The sequence below is a fragment of the Marmota flaviventris genome, chromosome 17 (genome assembly GCF_047511675.1).
Source record: "Marmota flaviventris isolate mMarFla1 chromosome 17, mMarFla1.hap1, whole genome shotgun sequence".
NCBI lineage: Eukaryota > Metazoa > Chordata > Mammalia > Rodentia > Sciuridae > Marmota > Marmota flaviventris.
In genome coordinates this window covers 16447143-16468663 of record NC_092514.1, presented here as the reverse complement: position 1 = coordinate 16468663, position 21521 = coordinate 16447143, and the positions used below count along the sequence as shown (strand labels likewise).

The following is a 21521-nucleotide window of genomic DNA, read 5'->3' as shown; positions in this document are numbered from 1 at the left end:
GAAAGAGCACTAGAAAGGGATATGGGAACAGGGTGGGTGTTTCATTTTCTTTTCTTTCTATCTTTTTTTTTTAAGGGTGGAAGAATTAGGGCACATTTGCAAGGTTGGGGAACAATCTGGAGGCTGTAGGGGGTTGGAAGGAATGTTCTGGGAAGAGCAAGGTCTTAAGTGGGAGGGCCTGAGCGTGGGCCCCAACACACACTCACACACACACACACACACACACACACACACAGGAGTAGGACAGGCTGTGGAAACCCACATGGCCTCTCGGAGGCTGAGCACAGGGAGGGGGAGACTGGGGCAGAGATGGACATCTGTCTTTATTTTCACAGCTGGTGCAACTGTCCCAGGGCACAGGGCTGAAGGTCAGCTGGCTGGGGTGGCGGGGGTGGATATGGTGGAGGGAATGGACTGGCAGGATGAGCCACGCTGTTTGGAGATGCGCCACCTGAAGCCAAAATTCTGGAGGCAGCACAATGACTGATGGTGACAGTCCCTTGGATGGTATTCAAAGGCACAATAACCAGGGTGCGGGTGGTTCCAGTGAGTTGGAAGAAAAAAAAAAAATGGTTGTGGAGGAAGAGTTGGGAATCGGAAGATTCATTAAATGACATTAGTTGAAACCACCCACCGTGACCACAGGAGTAACTGGTGAGAGACAGTGTGAGGAGGGTAAGAAATCTTCCAGAAAGTGGGAACAGTGGAGGAAGGTCAGTAGGTGACCTTTCCAAGCAAGTGCAAGAGTGGCATAGCATGAAGGCAGGATTTCTGAGAGACTGAATTGTTTTATGGAGGGAAAGAGGAGGAATGTTCTGGAAGAGTGGGGAGAGGACCACCACAGTCACCTCTTGAGAGAATTACAGGGAAAGAGCGCCTCAGGAGAACCCAGCCTCTGTAAGGGCAAGAAGATGGAGGGAACTTGCAGCAAGGAGACTTACGTGGCAGATTTTCTGATGACATAACTACAAGTTCCCTTTGGCCTGGTAGAAATTTGGTGTTTAAGAAGAGGTGGACATTGGGTCAGATTTGGGAATGTTTTAAGCCCTAAAGAGATCCCAATGGTTAGAGTACAAGGTGGATTCAGCCTAGATCAGGAAAACCAGGAGCATTTTCTCAACATATCAGGCAAATGGGGCCCCCAGGCAAGCCCACAGACCATGGGGTGGACGTCAAGATGAGCCAAGGCCGTTTACGTGCTCATCAAGGAAGAAACGGAACATGTCGTTCTCTGCCCAGTTTGTGGGAGACTGGTCTAGTTGGGGGGTGGGCCTTCCTTCTAGAGATGGTTAAGGGTCAGGGCACTTACCTCTTTCCATCCTGTCTCAAAAGTCAAGTTGAGCCTATGAGCACCTGCAATCCCAATTCCTTGGGAAGCTGAGGTGGGAGGTTCACTTAAGTCCATCAGTTTGTGACCAGCCTAGCCAACATAGCAAGACCCCATTTTTAAAAACAAGTCAGCTTGGTGCACACCCATATCCATCACAAGACTGTTCACAGCGTCCAAAGGGTAAAAGCAACCGCATCCGTGGACAGATGATGGATAAACGAAACATGGTCTGTCCATGGACGGAATATGGCTCAGCTCTAAAAAGGAAGGGAATTCTGCAATATGCTACAATATGGATTTGTGGTGGTTGTTGTTGTTGTGGCAGGACTGGGGATAGAACCCAGGGCTTGTGCATGCTAGGCACACACTCCACCACTGAAGTATGTTTCCAGCCCTAATACGGATGGACCTTGGAAACACCATGCTGAGTAAAGTAAGTCAGATGCAAAAGGACAACTATTGTATAATTCCACTTAGATGAGAAAGTAGAATGGTGGTTTCCAGGGGCTAGGGAATTTGGAATGGGGAGTTAATGTCTAATGGGTTTCAGGTTTGCAAGATGAAGAGTTCTGGACATGTTTGGTGGTGCTGGCCATACAATAATGTGAATGTATTCAATGCCACCAAACTGTACACTTAAAAATGGTTACAGCGAGGCAGCTGTAGCGTTTAAGCATGCACAAGACCCTGGGTTCCATCCCAGCCCACACAAAAAGAAAAGTGTAAAATAGTTAAAAAAAAATGTCAATTTGGGCAACCTGAGATGGTCCGGTGGCCTGCTAGCCACACAGTTGGCCCAAGATCACAGCATTGGCCTAGAATGTGTTTCCTACTAGGAACTCTACTGGGCAGAGAAATCAGCGCAGGTGGTAATGAGAGAGATTTTCATACCTGGGGTGAGGTGACCCAGCTTGAGGCCTGCTCCCTGGTACCTTTCAGGAAGAACTTTGCTTACTCATTTTCCATGTCAGGTCTAACATGGAGACATTTGAATTCCCAAGGGTGGTGATTTGCTTCGGGTGGAGCAGGCACCGTGGGCACTTAGCTTATAGCTCCAGGTTCAGCAACAACCCGACTCACTCACAAACAGCAGGTCCCGGGCATTATGGTTATTTTCCTGACCTCAGTCTCAAGTGCCAAATCTCAAAACTATCATTAAAGTGTCCAGATTTTTCCATTTAGAGAAAATACTGTCTGCTAAACTCCATAATATTCACCTGAGTGTTTGTTCAGCAGGGGCCGGCCTGACAGCGCTTGTTTAAAAATTGACAATGAGTTTGAGATTGCCAGGAAGAGGGAAGCTGAGAAATTTTGGAAGAATAATGAAGGATGCACTCTGCTAGATATAAAAACACACAGTAAAGATGCAATGCTTTTCGAAGGACGTATCAGAAAACTGAAAGAGGAGGAGGAGGAGGAGGAGAGAGAGAGAGAGAGAGAGAGAATAAAACAAAACAGATTTGTGAATCAGAATACAGAGGCCAGAAGTGCCAAGCTACATGTGAGAACTTCACATCTGATTGAGCAAGGATGTGTTTCCAACTCACAGGGAGAGGAGTCAACTCAGGAGGTAGGGACACATTGACTTTTTTTCAGGGTTGGGGGGGGGCAAGGTAAGTAGTATTCTTATTCTCAAGACTTGAAACCCCCCCCAAAAAAAAAATGAATGGAAGAGATGGATGGATATGGTTAACCACATAAAAATGAAAAACTTTCACATAACAAAAAATATCATGAAGTTACAGGCTCAATGGTGCATGCCTTTAGTCCCTAAGACTCCGGAGGCTGAGGCAGGAGGACTGCAAATTTGAAATCAACCTGGGCAACTTGGACCTTGTCTAAAAATAAAAAAAGGGCTGTGGATGTAGCTCCACGGTACAGCACTTGCCTAATATTCTGAAGACCCTGGGTTCACACTGTGTAGCTCAGACTAACCTTGAATTCCTGGGTTTAAGAGATCTTCCTACCTCAACCTTCTGAGCAGCTGGGATTAAAGGGGGGACATGCCACTGTGCCCAGCTTTATACATTTTACTCTTATATGGGGGGCGATTCTCCTTTGATTATTTTTGTATCTTCCCCCAAATTAAAGCTATTATCCAAGATGCTGGGAAAAACAGAGATTGAGCTGAGTGAAGGCTCACTCCTGGCCTGCCCACACCGGGAGGCTGGAGGAGGTGTGGCCTTTGGCTATATTCTGTTGGGTTTCTTGTGACTGTTCTAGCATTTAGGATTTCTGTCCTGGACATTGATAAACAGGAGGTTGAAGTGGAAAGTGATCTCAAAGGTCATTGGATTCAGCTTTCTCGTTTTATAATTGAGGAAACAAAGATTCAAAGAGGTGGAGCAATAATCCCAGTCACAGAGGGATCTTATTCTGAGGTAGGTTCTAAGGTGTCTCAGCATGTCAGAGTGCCAGCTTTGGGGTGTAGTTTTCCGAGCCCCTAATATGGGCATTGTTCTCTTCCATGAGGTTCTGAGTGGCTGGGACAGGAACCAAGATTTCTTTGACTCAAATATTTATGTAGCTCTGAATCCTATAGGATGCCTCATTTCAAGTCTCAGAAAACATAACCAACAGTGGCTTATTCCACAGGGATGTTGATAGGGTTATCGAACCAGAGGTCTAGAGAGAGATGTTTTTGAGATTGGTTGAGCTGTTCAAAGATGTGATCAGGGATCAGGGACACAGGTTCTTTGTTCTATCTTTCCCCATCACCTTCAGTGAGTTAGTTTTCCCCTGATATTTGTCATCTCGTGATTGTAAAAGACTGTCATAGCTCTAGATACCACATTTTCACATAGCAGTGCCCTGAAAGACAGGAGTGAGGCCCAAACCTTGCAGCATAATTCTCCTTATATCCCATTGGCCAGAATTAGTTACTTGCCCATCCTTAAACCAATCACTGAAAAAAAAGGAGAAAGGGACTTTCTGATTGGCTTAGAGCAATTATGATTCATCCTTTACAGTGGGTGTATTATTGCCAATTCCAGGAACAACACTGGGGTTCTGTTAGCAACCAAGAAGAAGGAATTATTGTTGGAGAGCCACACATTGCCACAAGCTCCTTATTCTTGATAGTGACAATAATGAACAGTTGGCTTGAGGTAATGTCCCACATTTCTCGAGGGAACAATGAAGTAACAGACGTAATGATTAATGGATTCTAAAATCTTTTCAGCTCCTTCAGCTGATGTGTTTTGCAGACCACACTGGAGGAAAACGACATTTTCCACCTGAGGTTGCTGAAATTAGCTACAGAAACAAGTGCAATCATTTCAAATGAAGCAACTCTAGAAGTCTCCAGAGATAGGGACATGGTGATAATGGGATTGCAATTTAAGCATTTGTTGGAAATTAAGCTTTCCAGAGATGAGATTGGATGGGTAGGAGACTCACTGGTGGCAGAAAAGAGAGCAGTCAGACTGCCTGGGGCCTGGGATGGTGCACTGACTGAGGCCACCTCATTTCTTTTCCTCCATTTGTACTTTACCTCTCTACACAGAATCAAGTTATAAACTATGTGACTTGTTTTTGCATATCTTCTTTGAAGAACTGTGCATTCAAATCCTTTGTCTATTTAAAAAATTAGATTGCCTTTTATTGGGTTGTAAGAATTCTTTTTTTTTAAAGAGAGAGAGAGAGAGAATTTTAATATTTTTTTTTTAGTTATCGGGGGACACAACATCTTTGTTTGTATGTGGTGCTGAGGATCGAACCCGGGCAGCACGCATGCCAGGCGAGCGCGCTACAGCTTGAGCCACATCCCCAGCCCCAAGAATTCTTAATATATTATGAATACTAGACTTTTACCAGATGTATGATTTGCAAACATTTTCTCTCATTTTATGGGTTATATTTTTGCTCTCTTGATAGTGCTCTTTGATATGCAAAAGATATTCTTTTTTTGATATTTTCATTTTGAAGAAGTCCAATTTATCTAGTTTTTATTGATTGCTAGGGGTCTTAGTGTTATAGCAAAGAAATTGTTGCCTAGTCTAAGAACATAGAGATTAAAGTCTAGGTTTTCTTCTAAGAATTTTATAGTTTTAGCTCATATATTGGGTATTTTATCCATTTTGTGTTCATTTTTACATATGGTAGAAGGTAGTATTTTGTGTATAGATACTCAGTTGTCCCAAGACTTTGTTTAGCAGGCTTTTGTTTTCCCCATTGAAGTATCAAGGAACTCTTGTAAAATATCAGTGCACCATGAGTGTAAGGGTTTATTTCTGGATTCTCAATTCTATTCCATGGATCTCTCTCTCTCTCTCTCTCTTCCCCCTCTCTTTCTCCTTGAACTGGGGATTGGGTCTAGGGGCATTTTACCACTTAGCTGCATCCCCAGCCCTTTTATTTATTTATTTATTTATTTTTATGTATGTATGTATGTATGTGTAGTTAGACACAATACCTTTATTTTAATTTATTTATTTTTATGTGGTGCTGAGGATTGAACCCAGTGTCTCACACTTGCAAGTCAAGCGCTCTCCCACTGAGCTACAACCCCAGCCCTGTATTGCCATTTTAATGATATTAAATCTCCCAATTTATCAATGTGGAATGTTTTCCATTTATTTAGATGTCCTTTAATTTCTTTCAATGATTCTTATAGTTTTTATTGTATAATTCTTGTACTTCTCTAGTTAAATTTATTCTTAAGAATTTTATTCTTTTTTTCTGCTAGGGAAAGTTAAACTTTTTATTAAATTTTAATTTTAGATTATTCATTGCTACAAAATAAAAATAGAATTGATCTTACATTTTGTACAAGATATTGATCTTATATTTTGCAACCTTATGAACCTGTTTATTGATTCTAATAGGTTTTTGCATTTGTTTTGTGGATTACTTAGGATTTTTTATATATATAAAATAATAGCATTTACAAACAGAGATAGTTTTATTTCTTCCTTTCCAATCTGGATACTAGTTATTTATTATCTTTTCACTTCATTGCTCTAGCTAGAACCTCAACACGACGCTAAGTAGAGGTGGTACGAGCAAAATCCTTGTCTTGATTTTGATTTTAGAGGGGAAGCTTTTTGTCTTTCACCATTGAATATGCTATTAGCTGTGAGTTTTCATAGATGGACTTTATTGGGTTAACAATGTTTCCTTCCATTTCTATTTTGTTGATTTTTAAAAATATAAAATGATGTTAGACTTCTGTTAAATACTTTTTCTGTATATGTTGGATTATCTTCTGATTTCTGTCTTTTATTCTATTAAAAAAGTGTATTACATAGATTTCTTTTTGTATGTTGAACACACTTTGCATTCCTGAGATAAATCCCATTTGGTCATGGTGTGTAGTGCTTGCTCTATGTTGCTGAATTCAGTTGAAAATGTTTGCATGTATATTGACAAATATCCATATTCATAAAGAATATTGGTCTGTAGTTTTCTTGTTATGTCTTTGTCTGGTTTGGGCATTAGAATAATATTTACCTCATAGATGAGGTGATAAGTATTCCTTCCCTTTCTCCTTTTTTGGAAGAGTTTGTGAAAAGTTTCTGTTAATTCTTCTTTAATCCTTTGGTAGAATTCACCTGTGAAGCCTTCTGGGCACGTACTTTTTTTTTTTCCTGGAAAGTTTTTTTTTTTTTTTTTTTTAATACTAACACAATCTCTTAGTATAAAAAGTTTTTTTCATACTTTCTATTTCTTCTTGAGTTCATTTTGGCAATGTGTATCTTTATGGTAAATAAAGAATTATTTACCATAAGTACAAGAATTATACAATAAAAACTATAAGCATCATTGAAAGAAATTAAAGGACATCTAGATAATTATCTTTTGTCCATTTCATGTAGATTACTTAAGTTGTTGGCATGGAATTTTATACTATTATTAGTACAATATAGTATTATTAGTGTAGAATGAATACTTCTTAATGTGCTTCTATATTTATCATATAATTTGGCCTTTATTTTAGCCTTTATTCCCAGCCCACATTTGAGGAAATGGAGGTATTAATTATGTGTTCACTATTTTGTGAACATTGTTCATGGGCCCTAAGAAAGTCAGTACAAAAGAAATAGAAGACAAAGTATTTTCGTTGGAGAACTCAAAATCGACCAGTCGTGGACAACCAGAAAAATGAAAAGTTGTGCTGCAATCAAAATGCATTCTGCTGTCATATAGAGCTGATTTAAAATAATTAATTAATTAATTTAAAGAATAGACCAAGGTTGGGACGTTGTGGGTGTATAAGGTGGAGTCTACCTTGACTAGTATTCTCCTACTTTGTCCATCTTTAAGGCGTAGAGCTGCATTTGGAGTCTTGGCAGGACTGATCCTGCATAAGTTCACTGACCAGAGGTGAAGAAGTCTCCAGGAATGGGCTTTGCCTACGGAAAAACAGTGTTCATTCCACTGTTTTTGGAATGAACCAGTAATAAAGGCTCAACTGTCCGAGGGAAGTAGAAAGTTGAGGTATAGTAACTTGTTCTGGAAGCCTGTGTTGATTTCCAGAAATACTTGAGACATTTCACACAGCCACTGAAGGATGATGTGTATGATCCTGCATTCTTCTTTATTTATAGAGCCTCAAGTTTATTCAGATGGTGACATATTTGGGCAAGTAGGCCCTTTCCTGTTCCCTATGGAATAAACCACATTTGGTCTAAATCAGGCACAATCAATTCCTATCCCTGGACTCATGATTGTTTTAGGGTAGTACATGATCTGTGACTTTGCTCCTTCTGCTTTGAATGAGATTGGATTAGCAAATGATCCTTGCAGCTGTGGCAGTCTTTTCGTGAAAGTTATTATTATTCAGAGCAGAAAGACTGAAACCTGAGTCTTTTATGACATTTCAGCATGTTGGACCTACTCTGGGATCATCTGGATTGTCACCTGAATTCTGCTCTGACAGCTGAGGCAAGATGAGACAGGGATGGGAAGTAGGAAGATAGGTGCTACCACTCTGCAAGAGGTCCAAAGAAGTTTACAAAACATAACCCTTCTTTCACTTTTACCAAAGACCCACTTTGGGGTTGGGGTTGTAGCTCAGTTGGTAGAGTGCTCACCTAGCATGTGTGAGGCACTGGGTTCGATACTTAGCACCACATAAAAACAAATAAATAAAATAAAGGTATTATGTCTGTCTACAACTAAAAATATATATAGACTCAATTTGGTCTAGGGCTCTAGTATCAAGTTCTCTAAATATTACATCACTGCAATAGTTTTCAAGGAGTCTGAAACCTACAGGTGGGTTGGATGGCAGATGGCTCCTCTTGCCCCTTTTAGCTTGCCACTTGTGAAGTAGGTATTGTTACCCTTACCTTATGCATAATAAATGGTGGCTCAGAAAGATGAACTTTCTTGTCCAAGGCCAACAGCAAAGCTGGGAACCAAACCTAGGTTCTTTGCTACAGAGATCTGGGCTCCGTGGCACCCAAGTGGCTTTCAAGTCTAACCCTCATGATTCCTTGTGTTTCCTGAACAATAATTTCCTATTACCATCACTGCCACTCCCATGGACTCCGTGAGCCTAGTTCAAATCCTATTATGAGTTCTAGACTCAGGGTTGATGGAGTCAGGAAAACTCATTTCCCATAAACTTTGTGGAGAAGGGAAGGCAGTTGCCTGAATCAAAGGGTGTACTAGATCAGGGCTGGGTGGGGAGGAGACAGAGAGGAGAGAAGCTGTGCTGGTGGGTGACACTGATGGCATGGAACTCAGTGGACTGCAATACAGAAAGATTCAGGGCACAGCCCTGCACTAAGAGACTCTTCCTACTCAACAGATTCTGGGAAGATTTCCTGAAGAAGGTTGGGCTCTAGAAAGGGGAAGTGGGAATTTTAGGCATAGTAAATGCTGGAGCTGAGCCCAAGGCCTGAAGGCTACAGGGTGTGTAGAAACCACCCACAGCAACCAGCTGGCCTCTGTCCAGTGCCTCCTCTCCCTCTGCCAAACCTCTGTTTGCTCCTGCTGGATCATGTTCGGGTCATCGTGCCTTGCCCAGAGACCTCCTGGAGCCGGCATCCCAGCACCTCCAGCAGCAGACACTCCATCCTACCAGCAAAAGCCTTCCCTGGCCAGGCCTCCTTTTTTCTACTCTTCTGGCCATGGCTGTCCCTGAGAAAGCTTCTCCTACCTTTGCCCCACATGGCTCTCCACCCCATACCTGCCCACTGCCACCATTTAGTAGTAGTCCACTACTAAATCTTACCCACTCTGCAAAAGCCATTGCCCTAGGAAACACTTCCCTTCCCCACCCTCCAAGGAAGTGCCCTTAGACAAGTTACCCAATCTCTCTGATGTTCAGTTTATCATTTGTGTGGCAGAGTTGGTGTCAAGTGCTATGGGAACTTGGCAGGTGCAGCAGGTGCTGTCCTAACTCAGGTGGCCGGAGCATGCAATGTGTATTTAAAAATTGCATATTTAGCCCGTTGCGGTGGTACACGCCTGTAATCACAGCTACTCAGGAGGCTGAGACAGGAGGATTGCACAGGAGGATTGAGGAGTCAAAGCCAGCTGCAGCAAAAGCAAGGTGCTAAGCAACTCAGTGAGATCTTTCTCTAAATAAAATACAAAATAGGGTTGGAGATGTGGGTCACTGGTCGAGTGCCCCTGAGTTCAATCCTTAGTATGGAAAAAAAAATTGCACGTTTAAAATATAAAAGTGCATAAGAATTCTTTAAAAATTTGTTTTTTTTTAATTATAGAAGGAAAATAGGAAAAAAATCCCTAAAATAATCTAGAACAGTTACTGTGAGTGCTCAGAGATATTGCTGTGTTTGTCATTACCTGAGTAGATATTACTATTAATGCCTGGTGGTGTGTGTGTGGTGGGGCAGATTGGTCATTATTATTGCAGCTACACTGATATATAATTTGTTTACCATGTAATGCATCCATATAAAGAGTACGTTTTAGAACTGTACAGCTATTCTGTATCCTTTGTCACCCCTATGCTTTGTTTTTCTGCTTAACATTATTTTCCAATCATCTATACCTGTTGCCAGACAATCTCCTTAACCATTCTGCTTGGTGACTGATGGCTTTTTTGGTGGGAGAATGGCACAGCCAGGTGTGTTCTAGAAGAATGGTGTTTGTGAGGATTGCAGTAGCAGATGGAGCAGAGAGGACCTGGGCAGAGAGAGGGCGGGTTGGGAGAATAGGTGGGGAGATTGCCAGGACTATGTGAGTGGAAAGGAGCAAGGGTCAGTGATACTGCTAGTCATCTGGAGGTGGAGGAGAGTGACAGCTAGGGCGTCAGCACACTTCTTGGGGTGGGTGAGAGTGGCAGAGCTAATTACTGAAATCCAGAATGAAGCGGCAGCACAGGTTTGGGGGAGGGTTGAAAAGGAGCCTGGTGGATTTGGACTGTTGATTTGGGAGCACCAGGCTGTCCTGGCGAGTCCTACAGTGGGCATATCTGGCACTCTAGGGCTGATAGGGTTCCAGGTGAGAGGTTTGGGAGTTAAAATTGAAAGGGTCAAGTGGAAGGCGGGAGCTGATCCAGGTTGATCCAGGGTGTGAAGGCTAAAAAGAGGGCTCAGGGGAAACTAGCATTTTAGGGAGGTGACAAGGAAGCAGAGGACACGGAGCATGTCATAAAGTGGAAGGCAGAGAGGGAAGCTGTCCCAGCAGTGTTCAGAGCAGCGCAGGGAAGCGGCGGGGAGGGCGGAAAAGTGCGCAAGCGGCTGAGACTGGCCCTGCGGGGGTGGGTGGCAGGGGCACCAGTACTCCCAGAGGGTTCCTTGCAGCAGCATGCTGTGGTCTGACGGTGCAGTTCAGGTGTGAACGAGTGGCCCCAATAGATCCCACAAGCGAAGCATCTCTTCCAGTTTGTAGGGAGACCTCTGCCTACCCAGGGCCTTGTGCAGGTTTGGTGGGGGAGTGCCCAAAGCTTCAGGACCTCACTGCCAGGCGGTGGAATGGTTCTGGGGGTGTCCTTTCTGCAGCGATCTCCCCAGGCGGGAGTTCTGGGGCAGAGCGCGGTGCAAACCCCAGGAATCGCCTGGACTCCGCGCTGCACCACCCAGGCTGGAAGGCGGTAAGGCTGCTCGGGACGCTGATGCCGACCTGAAGGAAAGTTGGAGAACTCTTTTTTGTTAGATACCAGTCACTACAAGCGCGCTGCTGATTGCCGTCGGGGAGCGGCTTGGCACTGGGCGCGAAGTAGGGATGGGGCGAGGGGGCGGTGCTATGTCCGGGAATCCGAGACAGGCGGACGGTCTGGCCAATTGTAGCCTCCGCCTGCCCAAAGTCCCGTCCCCTGTGCCCCGGACCTGAGAGCGCGAGCTAGGCGGCTCAGAAGCGGCCAGAGGAGGCGCGGTCTGGCGCTCCGGCCGTGCCCGGCGGGGCTCACGCGGCTGTCCCGCGCGCGGCAGGGCCCTGGTAGGCGACTCCCGGGGCCCGGCTGGCCCGGCCATGCCGCTGGAGACTCTGGACGCGCTATATGTGGCCCTGGAACTCGCCATCGCCGCGCTGTCGGTGGCGGGCAACGTGCTGGTGTGCGCGGCGGTGGGCACGTCTAGCTCGCTGCAGACTCCCACCAACTACTTTCTGGTGTCCCTGGCGGCAGCCGACGTGGCCGTGGGGCTGTTCGCCATCCCCTTTGCCATCACCATCAGCCTGGGCTTCTGCACTGACTTCCACAGCTGCCTCTTTCTCGCCTGCTTTGTGCTTGTGCTCACTCAAAGCTCTATCTTCAGCCTCCTGGCCGTGGCCATCGACAGGTATCTGGCCATCCGCGTCCCGCTCAGGTGAGGCACGTGGGCGTCTTTCGATCTCGGGGCCCCGTCCAATCCTCTCAGGAGGTTGCAGTCTCCAGGACCTAGGGCCAGCCTTCAGGTACACCAGATTGGCCTGGTTGGGGACGCTTGGGTCGCTCGAAACGCTTTTTCCTAGCTTGGAGGAGACCCGTCATCCTCAGAGACACGTGCGCCGGGGCTGCTCTCCGAGACCCTCTCGGTGCAGCAGAGAAATACCTTAGCAGTCTCTGCGCAGCCCAGGCGTCCCGTATGCGCGCGAAACTTGTGTAGGGACAACTCTGGGGGTTCCGGAAGTGCGGCACCCGGCGAGACGCCCCCATGGGTGCGTGGAAACCCGGGCACTGGAGGTTTGGTGATTGCAACTCCACCCTTGCGGTTAAGGCTGTTTCCTTCCGACCCTACTCACTCGCTGCTGCTGTGTTCGCGAGAGCAGATGCACAGAGCAGGGCATCGCGTCCAGAGCAGCGGCCAGACGTGGCCCCCTGAGTGCTGGCGGGGGGGCGGTCAGGGAGGTTTCCTCCACGGGCGAGGCCACCGAACGCTAGCAGTTCGCCCTGTCGGAATGGACGCTACTCACGGCTGAGTTTCAGAATGTGTCTGTTGCCAACTAAGGTGGCCAGGGGCAGATCCAAGTTGAATGTGCCTGGTAACTTTGGGGAACACTGTGGACACTTTTCCCTGCATGTTAAAAGGTGACTTAAATCACCTCCATATGCTTTAAAAAAGAGTTACAGTGCTTGCTGGTTCACCAAGCGAGCAGCCTTAGAGTCTCCATTGCGGTTGGGTAACCTCCTTTATACCCTGCGCTTCTGAGAAGCGCTTCCAGGATTTCAGGAAACTTCAGGAATACATATCGGTCCACACTTTCTCTGAACATGCTTAAATCAACTCTTCCTGTTTCCATACTGAGACAATGTAGGATTCTGGGGAGTGGATTCCTAGTTGTAGCTGATGAATTCAACGTCAAAGGTTTGTTAAAAGTATTCTCTCTTCTGTACCTGGGCCCCTTTGGCATGAGGTGAACTTGGGATCTTTTTAGATTTGGAGCGTGGCCAGGGAAACTAAGTTATAAGAGTAGGAAGGGAAGGGAAGGAACTCATTTATTGAGTGCCAGCTATGTGCCAGGCAGTTTATATTAAATGTCTAACTTTAATCCTTTAAGTAATTCTAGAGGACAGATACTGCCACCCACATCTTGTAGATGAAGGGGATGGTGGTTCAGGAAAATTTAGGGTCTTGCTCAGGATGGTGCAGAGGGAATGAGTGTCAGAGCCAGGACTTGAACTCAGAACTGGCATTGTGTTCCATCAGGCTGTCTTGCAAGGCTGTGTATGGCATCAGTGTTTGAGAAACAAGAAGAAATTTATTCTATTTCTGGAGGGGGATTCTGCCTGTAGTAAACTGGTAGTTGTAGAGGAGATGTGATTGTGGGAATTGAGCAGGAGAATGCTCCCAGAAACCTTTTTAGTAGACATAAATGTTGAGCCTGGTCCCTGTGGGTTGTGTCTGGGTCCCAAAGGAAACAGGAACTGCCTGCTTGGCCAGGCTGTGAGCCTGATGTGCACATCTGGGCTGTTACATGGTCTGCTGTCCTTGACATCTGAACAGGAGGCTTTTTGCATTCTACTCTATCAGGTGTGACAGAGCCCAGCACTTGGGTGGCACAGTATTCTCTTCTCTTTTAGGAGCCCCTTTGTTCTTACAGGTACTTGATGGCATACATCAGGGCAGTCACACACCCCCATCTGAGAGAAGCTCCTTAAGTTTGCCCTAGGTAGAGACCACGCAGCTCAGCAGGGAGTTGCTACCACAATCTTTTGTGCCACGTGGATGCAGCAGGAAGTTCCGTAACAGTTTAAATCTGTTAGTTCTTGTCCTCATTTGTGCTGGGTGGGGTCTTGAAAAGAATGGGTGTGGGTGTCTTAAGGGGAAAGGCATGTGTGAATCAGGTCCCTGACTTCTGCTTTGCTAAGGGCCGGAGGATGAGAGGAGAAGGAGAGATTGAGGAATGCTGAGTGGGATCTCTAAGAAGGCTCACTCCTGGCTTGCCCACAGAGATCAGAGATCTGAAAGAGGTGTCCAAAATCCTGCCCTGTCCATAACCCTGGCTTCCACCTTGGGTTGAGAGATGTACCTGGGTCCTCATACTTCCCTGAGCTCTCCTGAGAGTTGGAGCTTGAGACAGGCCTTCTGCCCTCAGCTGTTTTAGTGGTCCAGAGCACAGTTCCCTGTGAGCATGTTAAAAATACGGATTATACTGAATCAACCACATGTGCCTATAGTCCCAGCTGCTTGGGAGGCTGAGTCAGGAGGATCACTGGAGGCTGAGAGTTGGAGACCACCCTGAGCGACACAGTGAGACCTTGGATCAGTACAGATTATGGGGCCTGGTGGGGCCCCTACTGAATAAGAATCTCTGTGATGGGTGTATGTGACATTCTGGGATTGATATTTAACCAGAGTTATAGTTATAGTTCCACTGAGGTTTGAGAACCCTTCTAGAGTTGGAGGGCTTGAGGTTCCTCTTTTTTAACCGACACAGGCTGGATTCTGGGACACTTCAATTTTTGACTTGGCTTTGGGGACCTCCTTGGGATCATGGAGCTACAGGTAGAAGTCAGGTCAGAAGAGTCCTGTTTGGGAGAAAGTGTCTTCTCTAGGACACTAAGCAGTTAGAAGGGTGAGGCCCAGGGAGGAAGGGCCAAAGTTGTAGACACACCTCTTCCTTGGGCAGAAACAGTTCTGGGACTTGTCCTTGGGTCACTGGCTCCAGTCCTGGGACTTGTCTCTAGGTCACTGACTCCATGGACCCATGGACTTGGAAGGGATCTGTGCTGTAAGGTTGTGGGTGTAAGGTCCCTACTTGCTACCTGGGAGCACGATGTTTACTAACATGAAAGAGGACAGTGAAGGAGGAAAAGATCCCAGAGGTGATGCCGGACACAAAAATGACCCCTTTGGCCTGACTTGTGAAAAAGGAATGTCTGACAGGGCTGGGGTTGTGGCTCAGTGGTAGAGCACTTGCCTAGCATGTGTGAGACACTGGGTTTGATTGTCAACACCACATATAAATAAATGAATAAAATAAAAAGGTCTATCAACAGGCCAGGCGTGGTAGTGCACGCCTGTAATCCCAGTGGTTTGGGAGGCTGAGACTGGGGGATCGCAGGTTCAAAGCCAGCCTCAGCAAAGGTGAGGCACTAAGCAACTCAGTGGACCCTGTCTCTAAATAAAATACAAAATAGGGCTGGGGATGTGGCTCAGTGGCTGAGTGCCCCTGAGTTCAATCCCTGGTACCCCCCAAAAATTTTTAAAAAAAGGTCCATTAGCAACTAAAAATATATTTTTTTTAAAAAAGGAGGGGCTGGGGCTGTAGCTCAGTTGTAGAGCGCTTGCTTCACAGGTATGAGGCTCTGGGTTCGATCCTCAGCACCACATAAAAATAAATAAATAATAAATAAATAAAAGATATTGTGTCCATCTAAAAATATATATATATTTTTAAAAGTTTATCTTTTAGTTGTAGGTGGACATAATACCTTTATTTTATTTTTATTTGGTGCTGAGGATCGAACCCAGTGCCTCATGCATGCTAGGCAAGTGCTCTACCACTGAGCCACAACCCCAGCTCTAAAATATATATAATGAAAAAAGGAATGTCTGCTCACATCAGGCCTTGCCCTTTGCCTTCAGAGTGAGGGGTGTGTGAGGGGTGACTAAACCAACTTCCTTTGGTTTAGTCCATAGAGGGTTCCTGACATTGGTCCTGGTGTGGGGTCCAGGCCACGGAAGCCATTAGAAGTGGGCAGTAATGGAGTGGCACATAAGGCCGAGCTCCTGGGCTCTAGGAGGTGGGCGTGTGTCTGCCCACAGTGGCCCCTGGATCTCACTTCATCCTGATGCTGGTTCTGCTTCCGTCAGGAGTACTTCCTCCTCTCTAGTCTAATCCTGTTCTACTTTATGTCCCACCCGCAGCTGAGCTTGCGGTGTCTGTGATTCATTCTAACTGGGGGCCTTTCCTGGTCTCTCTGAGGACTCAGTTTCCTTTTTCACAGTGGAGCAGGCTTCGGGAGCACTGGAGGTTGGAGTTGAAGGAGTTGTTTTGCAGGGAGTGTTTGGTTGGTTGACCAGGTCAATAGAACAGAAAGGGGCATGTTTGTCTGCTCTGTTCCTGGGCCCTGACCCTGTCACCATCCCAGCCCTCTGCCACACTGAGGCTTTTTCCTCAGTGTTTACATGTCCAATCTGGGGAGTAAGACTTCTTAGCAAGACTTTGCCTTGTGTGAAAATGTGGCCTCCACTTAGGGTGGGAGTTGGCAGAGGATTTTGGAAATATTTTCAAAAATTTTTAAAATTGAGCTATAATTCCCATTAATAATATAATTCCTATAATTCCCAGTTTACCTTTAAAAGTGCTGGGCACGGTGGTGCATGCTTGTAATCTCAGTTGCTTGAAAGGCTGAGGCAGGAGAATCGCAGGGTCAAAGCCAGTCTCAGCAACTTAGCAAGGCTATCAGAAACCTAATCTCAATAATAATAATAATAATAATAATAATAATAATTATTATTATTATTATTATTATTATTATTAGGGGAAAAAAAGGGCTGTAGCTTGTGGCAAGGTGTTGAGCACCCTTGCGTCCAATCCTTGGTACCAACTCCCAAACAAAAAAAAAAAAAAAGAAAGAAAAAGAAAAAACATCACCTCTAGAGTTGTTTAAAAATGAAAGAAGAAAGAAAATATTCAGCTCTGGGTCTTACCCTTCCATCCTCTCAAGGACTCCCCTCCTTGGTATACCTACTTTCTCTTGCTTCAGTGTTATAATTCCCTCTCCTCCCCTAGAACTGGAGATTAAAGCTAGAGGGCTCTACCACTGAGCTACAACCACAGGCCTTTTTATTTTTTTAATTTTCAGACAGGATGCTCTAATCCCAGCAGCTCAGAAGGCTGAGACAGAAGGATTGCTGTTCAAAGCCAGCCTCAGCAATCACGAGGCACTTGGCAACTCAAGTGAGACCCTGTTTCTAAATACAATACAAAATAGAGCTGGGGATGTGGCTCAATGGTCTAATCCCTGACCTTAAACCTGTGATCTTCCTGCCTCAGCCTCCTGAGTAGCTGGAATTACAGGCCTGTACCACCATGCCCAGTGGTATTATCTTTCTTTTCCAGATCATCTTCATTATAGTGGGTTGAATGATGTTGCCTCTCCAAAGATATGTGCATATTTTAATCCCCAGAGCCTGCGAATATATGCCTGTATATTGGAAAGGAAAACAAAACAAAACAAAACAAAGAAAAGAAAAAGAAAAAGAATATTGCCTTACATGGTTCTTTTTTAAAAAAATATTTTTATTTGTAGATGGACATAATACCTTTTTTTTGTTTATTTAGTTTTTTTAAGTGGCTCCTGGGGATCAAACCCAGTGCCTCACACATGCTAGGCAAGAGCTCTACCACTGAGCCACAACCCCAGCCCCTTGTATGGCTCTTGATAGGAGGGGCTTATGCATATTAACCTCTGAATGCAGTTGCATCTTACAAGATAGACATGCAGAGGAGGCCATGTGAAGATAGAGGGAGAGATTGCAGTCATGTGACCACAGCAAAGGAACTTAGGGGCAGCTATCAGAAGCCGCTAAAGGCATAGGACAGATCCTCCCCTAGAAGCTTTGGAGAGAGTGTGGCCTCCCAGCACCCTGACTTCTGGCCTCCAGAACTGGTAGAGAATCAATTTCTGTTGTTTTAAGCCACCAAGTTTGTGGTACTTTGTTAGACGAGCCCCAGGAAACTACCCATCAGCAGAATGTTTAAGTCACTCTCCCTGACCACACACTCTCTTCTTGGTGCGTTGCTCTGCTTCCCTCTGTAGCAAATCTCTCCAACAAGTCATTCCTTCTCCTCCACTTGGTATTGCTGATTGCTCCTGTGAGGTCACCCATGTATCATCCCCCTTTGGACCAAATCTTGGGGTTACCTCCTGGACCTCATTGCATGTGCCCTCCTGACAGTTCTTGCCAGACCCTCTCCCCAGCTCCTGCTGGGTCCCAGGGAAGCCCCCACCTCCTCTCCTCCTGCACCTGTGACTTTCTCCACCAGACTGCTGGCGAGGATGATTTCAGACATAAGTCAGATCATGTCATTTCCCCCCTTAGCCTGGCTTCTGTCACTCCATCCTGTACCCTTTGTTCCCTCCCCAACACCAGCTTTGCTCTCTTTCCTTCCTACCTAATGTGGAGAGGTTTCTTTCTCTCAACTGCTCACTTTATTTACCCATGATTAGTTTTCCTGATAAACTATGTCTTCACTTAGTTGTGGTCTCTGTCCACAGTGTGTGAGCTCTATGGGGCAGGGGCTTCATCTCATCTTCTAGGACCCAGCACTCTACCATTCCTGGCACAGGGTACAGACCCACACTGTGGATGAATTCACACACAAGTGACTGGGTGAAAGCTTGTGTCAGGGTATGTCATATCCAGGGGAACAGCTGGGACAGGTGTGGGGAGACAGTCCTTAAAAGGATATGAGAGCCGGCACTGTGGCGCATGCCTATAATCCTAGCAATTCAGGAGGCCGAGACAGGAGGATTGCGGGTTCAAAGCCAGCCTCAGCAATCACGAGGTACTAGGCAACTCAAGTGAGATCCTGTTTCTAAATACAATACAACATAGGGCTGGGGATGTGGCTCAGTGGTCGGGTGCCCCTGAGTTCAATCCCTGGCACCCCCCACCCCCAAAATAAAAAGGATATGAGAAGGGCTGGGGCTATAGCTCAGTGGTAGAGCATTTGCTTAGCATGTTTGGTGCGCTGAGTTCAGTCCTCAACACCACATTAAAAAAAATGAATAAAATAAAGGTGTTGTGTCTATCTACAACTAATATATATATATGGATATGAGAAAGGAGGGTCTAAGATGGTCAGAGCTCTCTGGTGAGATGATGTCAGAAGAAAAGCTGGTCCAATGTTTTTTGTTTTTTGGTTTTTTTTAAATGGGGTCTTGCTGTGTTGCCCAGGCTGGTGTCAAACACATAAACCTCAGCTGCCTAAGTAGCTGGGATGTGTGCCATTGAGTCTGGTTGATCCAATAAGTTTTAATGAAGAAATAAAAGGAAATCATCTTTTTAGAGGATCCCTTACACTCCAAGTACAGGGTGGCATGGGGCTCAGGGATGCTCTGGGACAGGAGGCAAGCCAGCAGGTGCTATAGTCCAGAGGGCTGGGCTGGGGGCAGATGGCTGTGAACCCTCGGGCATAGCCCACAGGTCCTGGCTCCTCTTGCAATGCAGGCAGTGCAGGTTTCACCAGGGTCTGGGTGTTGCTTTGCTATCAGTGGTCCCCCATTGTTATCACAATCCTCTCAACTCTGCCTCCCAGCTTGAAACAACAACCTTAAAAACAGCAACAGTTGTCGCAGTTGGCTCTTGTCTGAGGCCATGTTTATTGCTGAGGGGACCTGCAGCCTGGCTGGGGTGGCGGGAAGGTCTGCCTCTGTTGGTTCCCTGCTGGACATACACATTCCTGGACAGAGGCCCAGGTCTGGCTCAGGTCTTGGAACCAGGCTGGAATCAGGGTGTGGAGGGCACCTGAAAGAAAGTGTGTTGGCTAGGGGTAGAGCCAGGCCTGACCTAGCTGGACGGCCAGGAGGAGCACATGGGAACTGCAGGGCATGGGGAGATGCAGGGGGAGTTGTCAAGCACTTGGGCTGTGACAGGATCCCTCAAGGCACAGGAGGAGGGGTCCTCCTGGCCACCATGGCTCTGCCCTGGGAACAGGGCCTACAACTGCCCCAGAGTGTCACAGGGACAGCACCTGACTTTGTGCCTCCAATGAACATCTCTCTCGGATTCTAAATAGTGGGGTGCTGTCTGATTATGTGGACAAAGAGCTTGTGTGAAGGAACAAAAGGAAGCAACATTTCTCCAAGACGTACAATCTGACCATGTGCCGGGGGTCTTACCTTATGAGTCACTGGCAGGGCTTCATATATATATATATATATTTAAGTTGTAGATAGACACAATACCTTTATTTTATGTATTTTTATGTGGTGCTGAGGATCAAACCCAGGGCCTCCCAAGTGCTACCACGCAGCCACAACCCCAGCTCTCCTTGCTTTTGTTTTTTGTTCTTTGAATTAGAAATCAGCCAGTGAGCTCACAGGTAAACATTCAGAAGCAGGAAGGCTACAAAATGGAAAAGTTCCTCCATCCCTGACATCCCTGGTCATTTCTTCCAGGGTTGCTTCTTCACTGACACCTGGTTTTGTGCTGCCATGTGACATGGGGACTATGGCTCACACTCAGGCAAGCCTTCTCCCCTACATAATTCCTTCTAATTTTGTGCTATATTTTGACTTTTCCCCTGTAGACATTTCAGTCTGTCCTAATTCTATCAATTGTAAATTACATCTAATGATCAATGATGCCACCACCATTCCTTCTACATCTCATCTCCTGATTTATAGACAGTGGATAGTAATGTAATAGTCATTTGATTACATTGTCTGCCTAAGAGAGGGTTTACTTTCTTTCTTTTGGGGGTGCTGGGGATTGAACCCAGGGCCTTGTGCATGCGAGGCAAGCACTCTACCAACTGAGCTATATCCCCAGCCCCAAGAGAGGGTTTACCTTTCAATTTCTTTACTTTGGAAAGAAATTGAAACCATGCACACAGGGAAACTGTGGAAAGTTGTCACCCATCTCTGATCTCTGGCTCCCCAGTGGCAACCGCTATTTCTTACGGTGACTTCTCCGCAAAATTGTGTATTGAACATGTTCATGTTTTGCTGTTGCTTTTGTGTTGTCAAGGTTTGTACCATTTACATTTATTCTGTAATAAAATTTCCTGAACTTTATATGAAACATCTGAAGATTGGGAATTGATAACTAGCGTGTACACTTGCATATCTCTTATTCACCCCAGAACAGTAGGATTGAGTAGGAAATGCCGTCCTGCCACTACGCCTGTGCTTTTCAAGGAGACAGTTCTACTGTCCAGATCACATGGGTTCTATTTTTAGATGTTATCCATTGCTTAAAATTATGCCACATTTTAGTCTGCTTCAAATTTAGATCATGAATTTCCCATCTGGAATAAAGAAAGTCAAAGGAGGAAACATGCCTTCCCATACCAGTTTCTTGGTTGTTGACTGGAGAAGGGTCAAAAGCTTTTCCCTCAGAAGGCTGAAGGCGGTGTGGCTCAGGAATCTGATGCTTTTTTTGTAACTTGGGTTTCCTATCTGTAAGCTTCTGGGATCATTTGCATCTGCTTAGTGTTCTTGAGTTTCATGAGGTTGGGTTTAAATATTGCCTTTGGGTTTTCTCCTCCATTGGGGATGGTACTATTAGTGAATTTTTTTTTTTTAATATTTATTTCCTTTAGTTTTCGGTGGACACAACATCTTTGTTTGTTTGTGTTGCTGAGGATCGAACCCGGGCTGCACGCATGCCAGACGAGA

General features: G+C 45.6%; 1 protein-coding gene and 1 non-coding gene across 3 annotated transcripts in view; one reads left to right on the top strand and one right to left on the bottom strand.

Moving 5' to 3' along the window:
• The first annotated feature begins 11635 nt into the window (after nt 1-11635).
• Nucleotides 11636-21521, top strand: part of Adora2b (adenosine A2b receptor) — a 29849-nt gene continuing 19963 nt past the window's right edge. For both annotated transcript variants that reach the window (XM_071603073.1, XM_071603072.1), the window contains exon 1: nt 11636-12054. In XM_071603073.1, coding sequence (XP_071459174.1) covers nt 11720-12054 — 335 coding nt within the window. In that variant the 5' untranslated portion in view covers nt 11636-11719. The remainder of the gene's footprint in view (nt 12055-21521) is intronic.
• On the bottom strand, nt 20599-20671 carry Trnaa-cgc (transfer RNA alanine (anticodon CGC)). The gene has a single exon. It is a non-coding gene; the product is annotated as a tRNA-Ala (tRNA).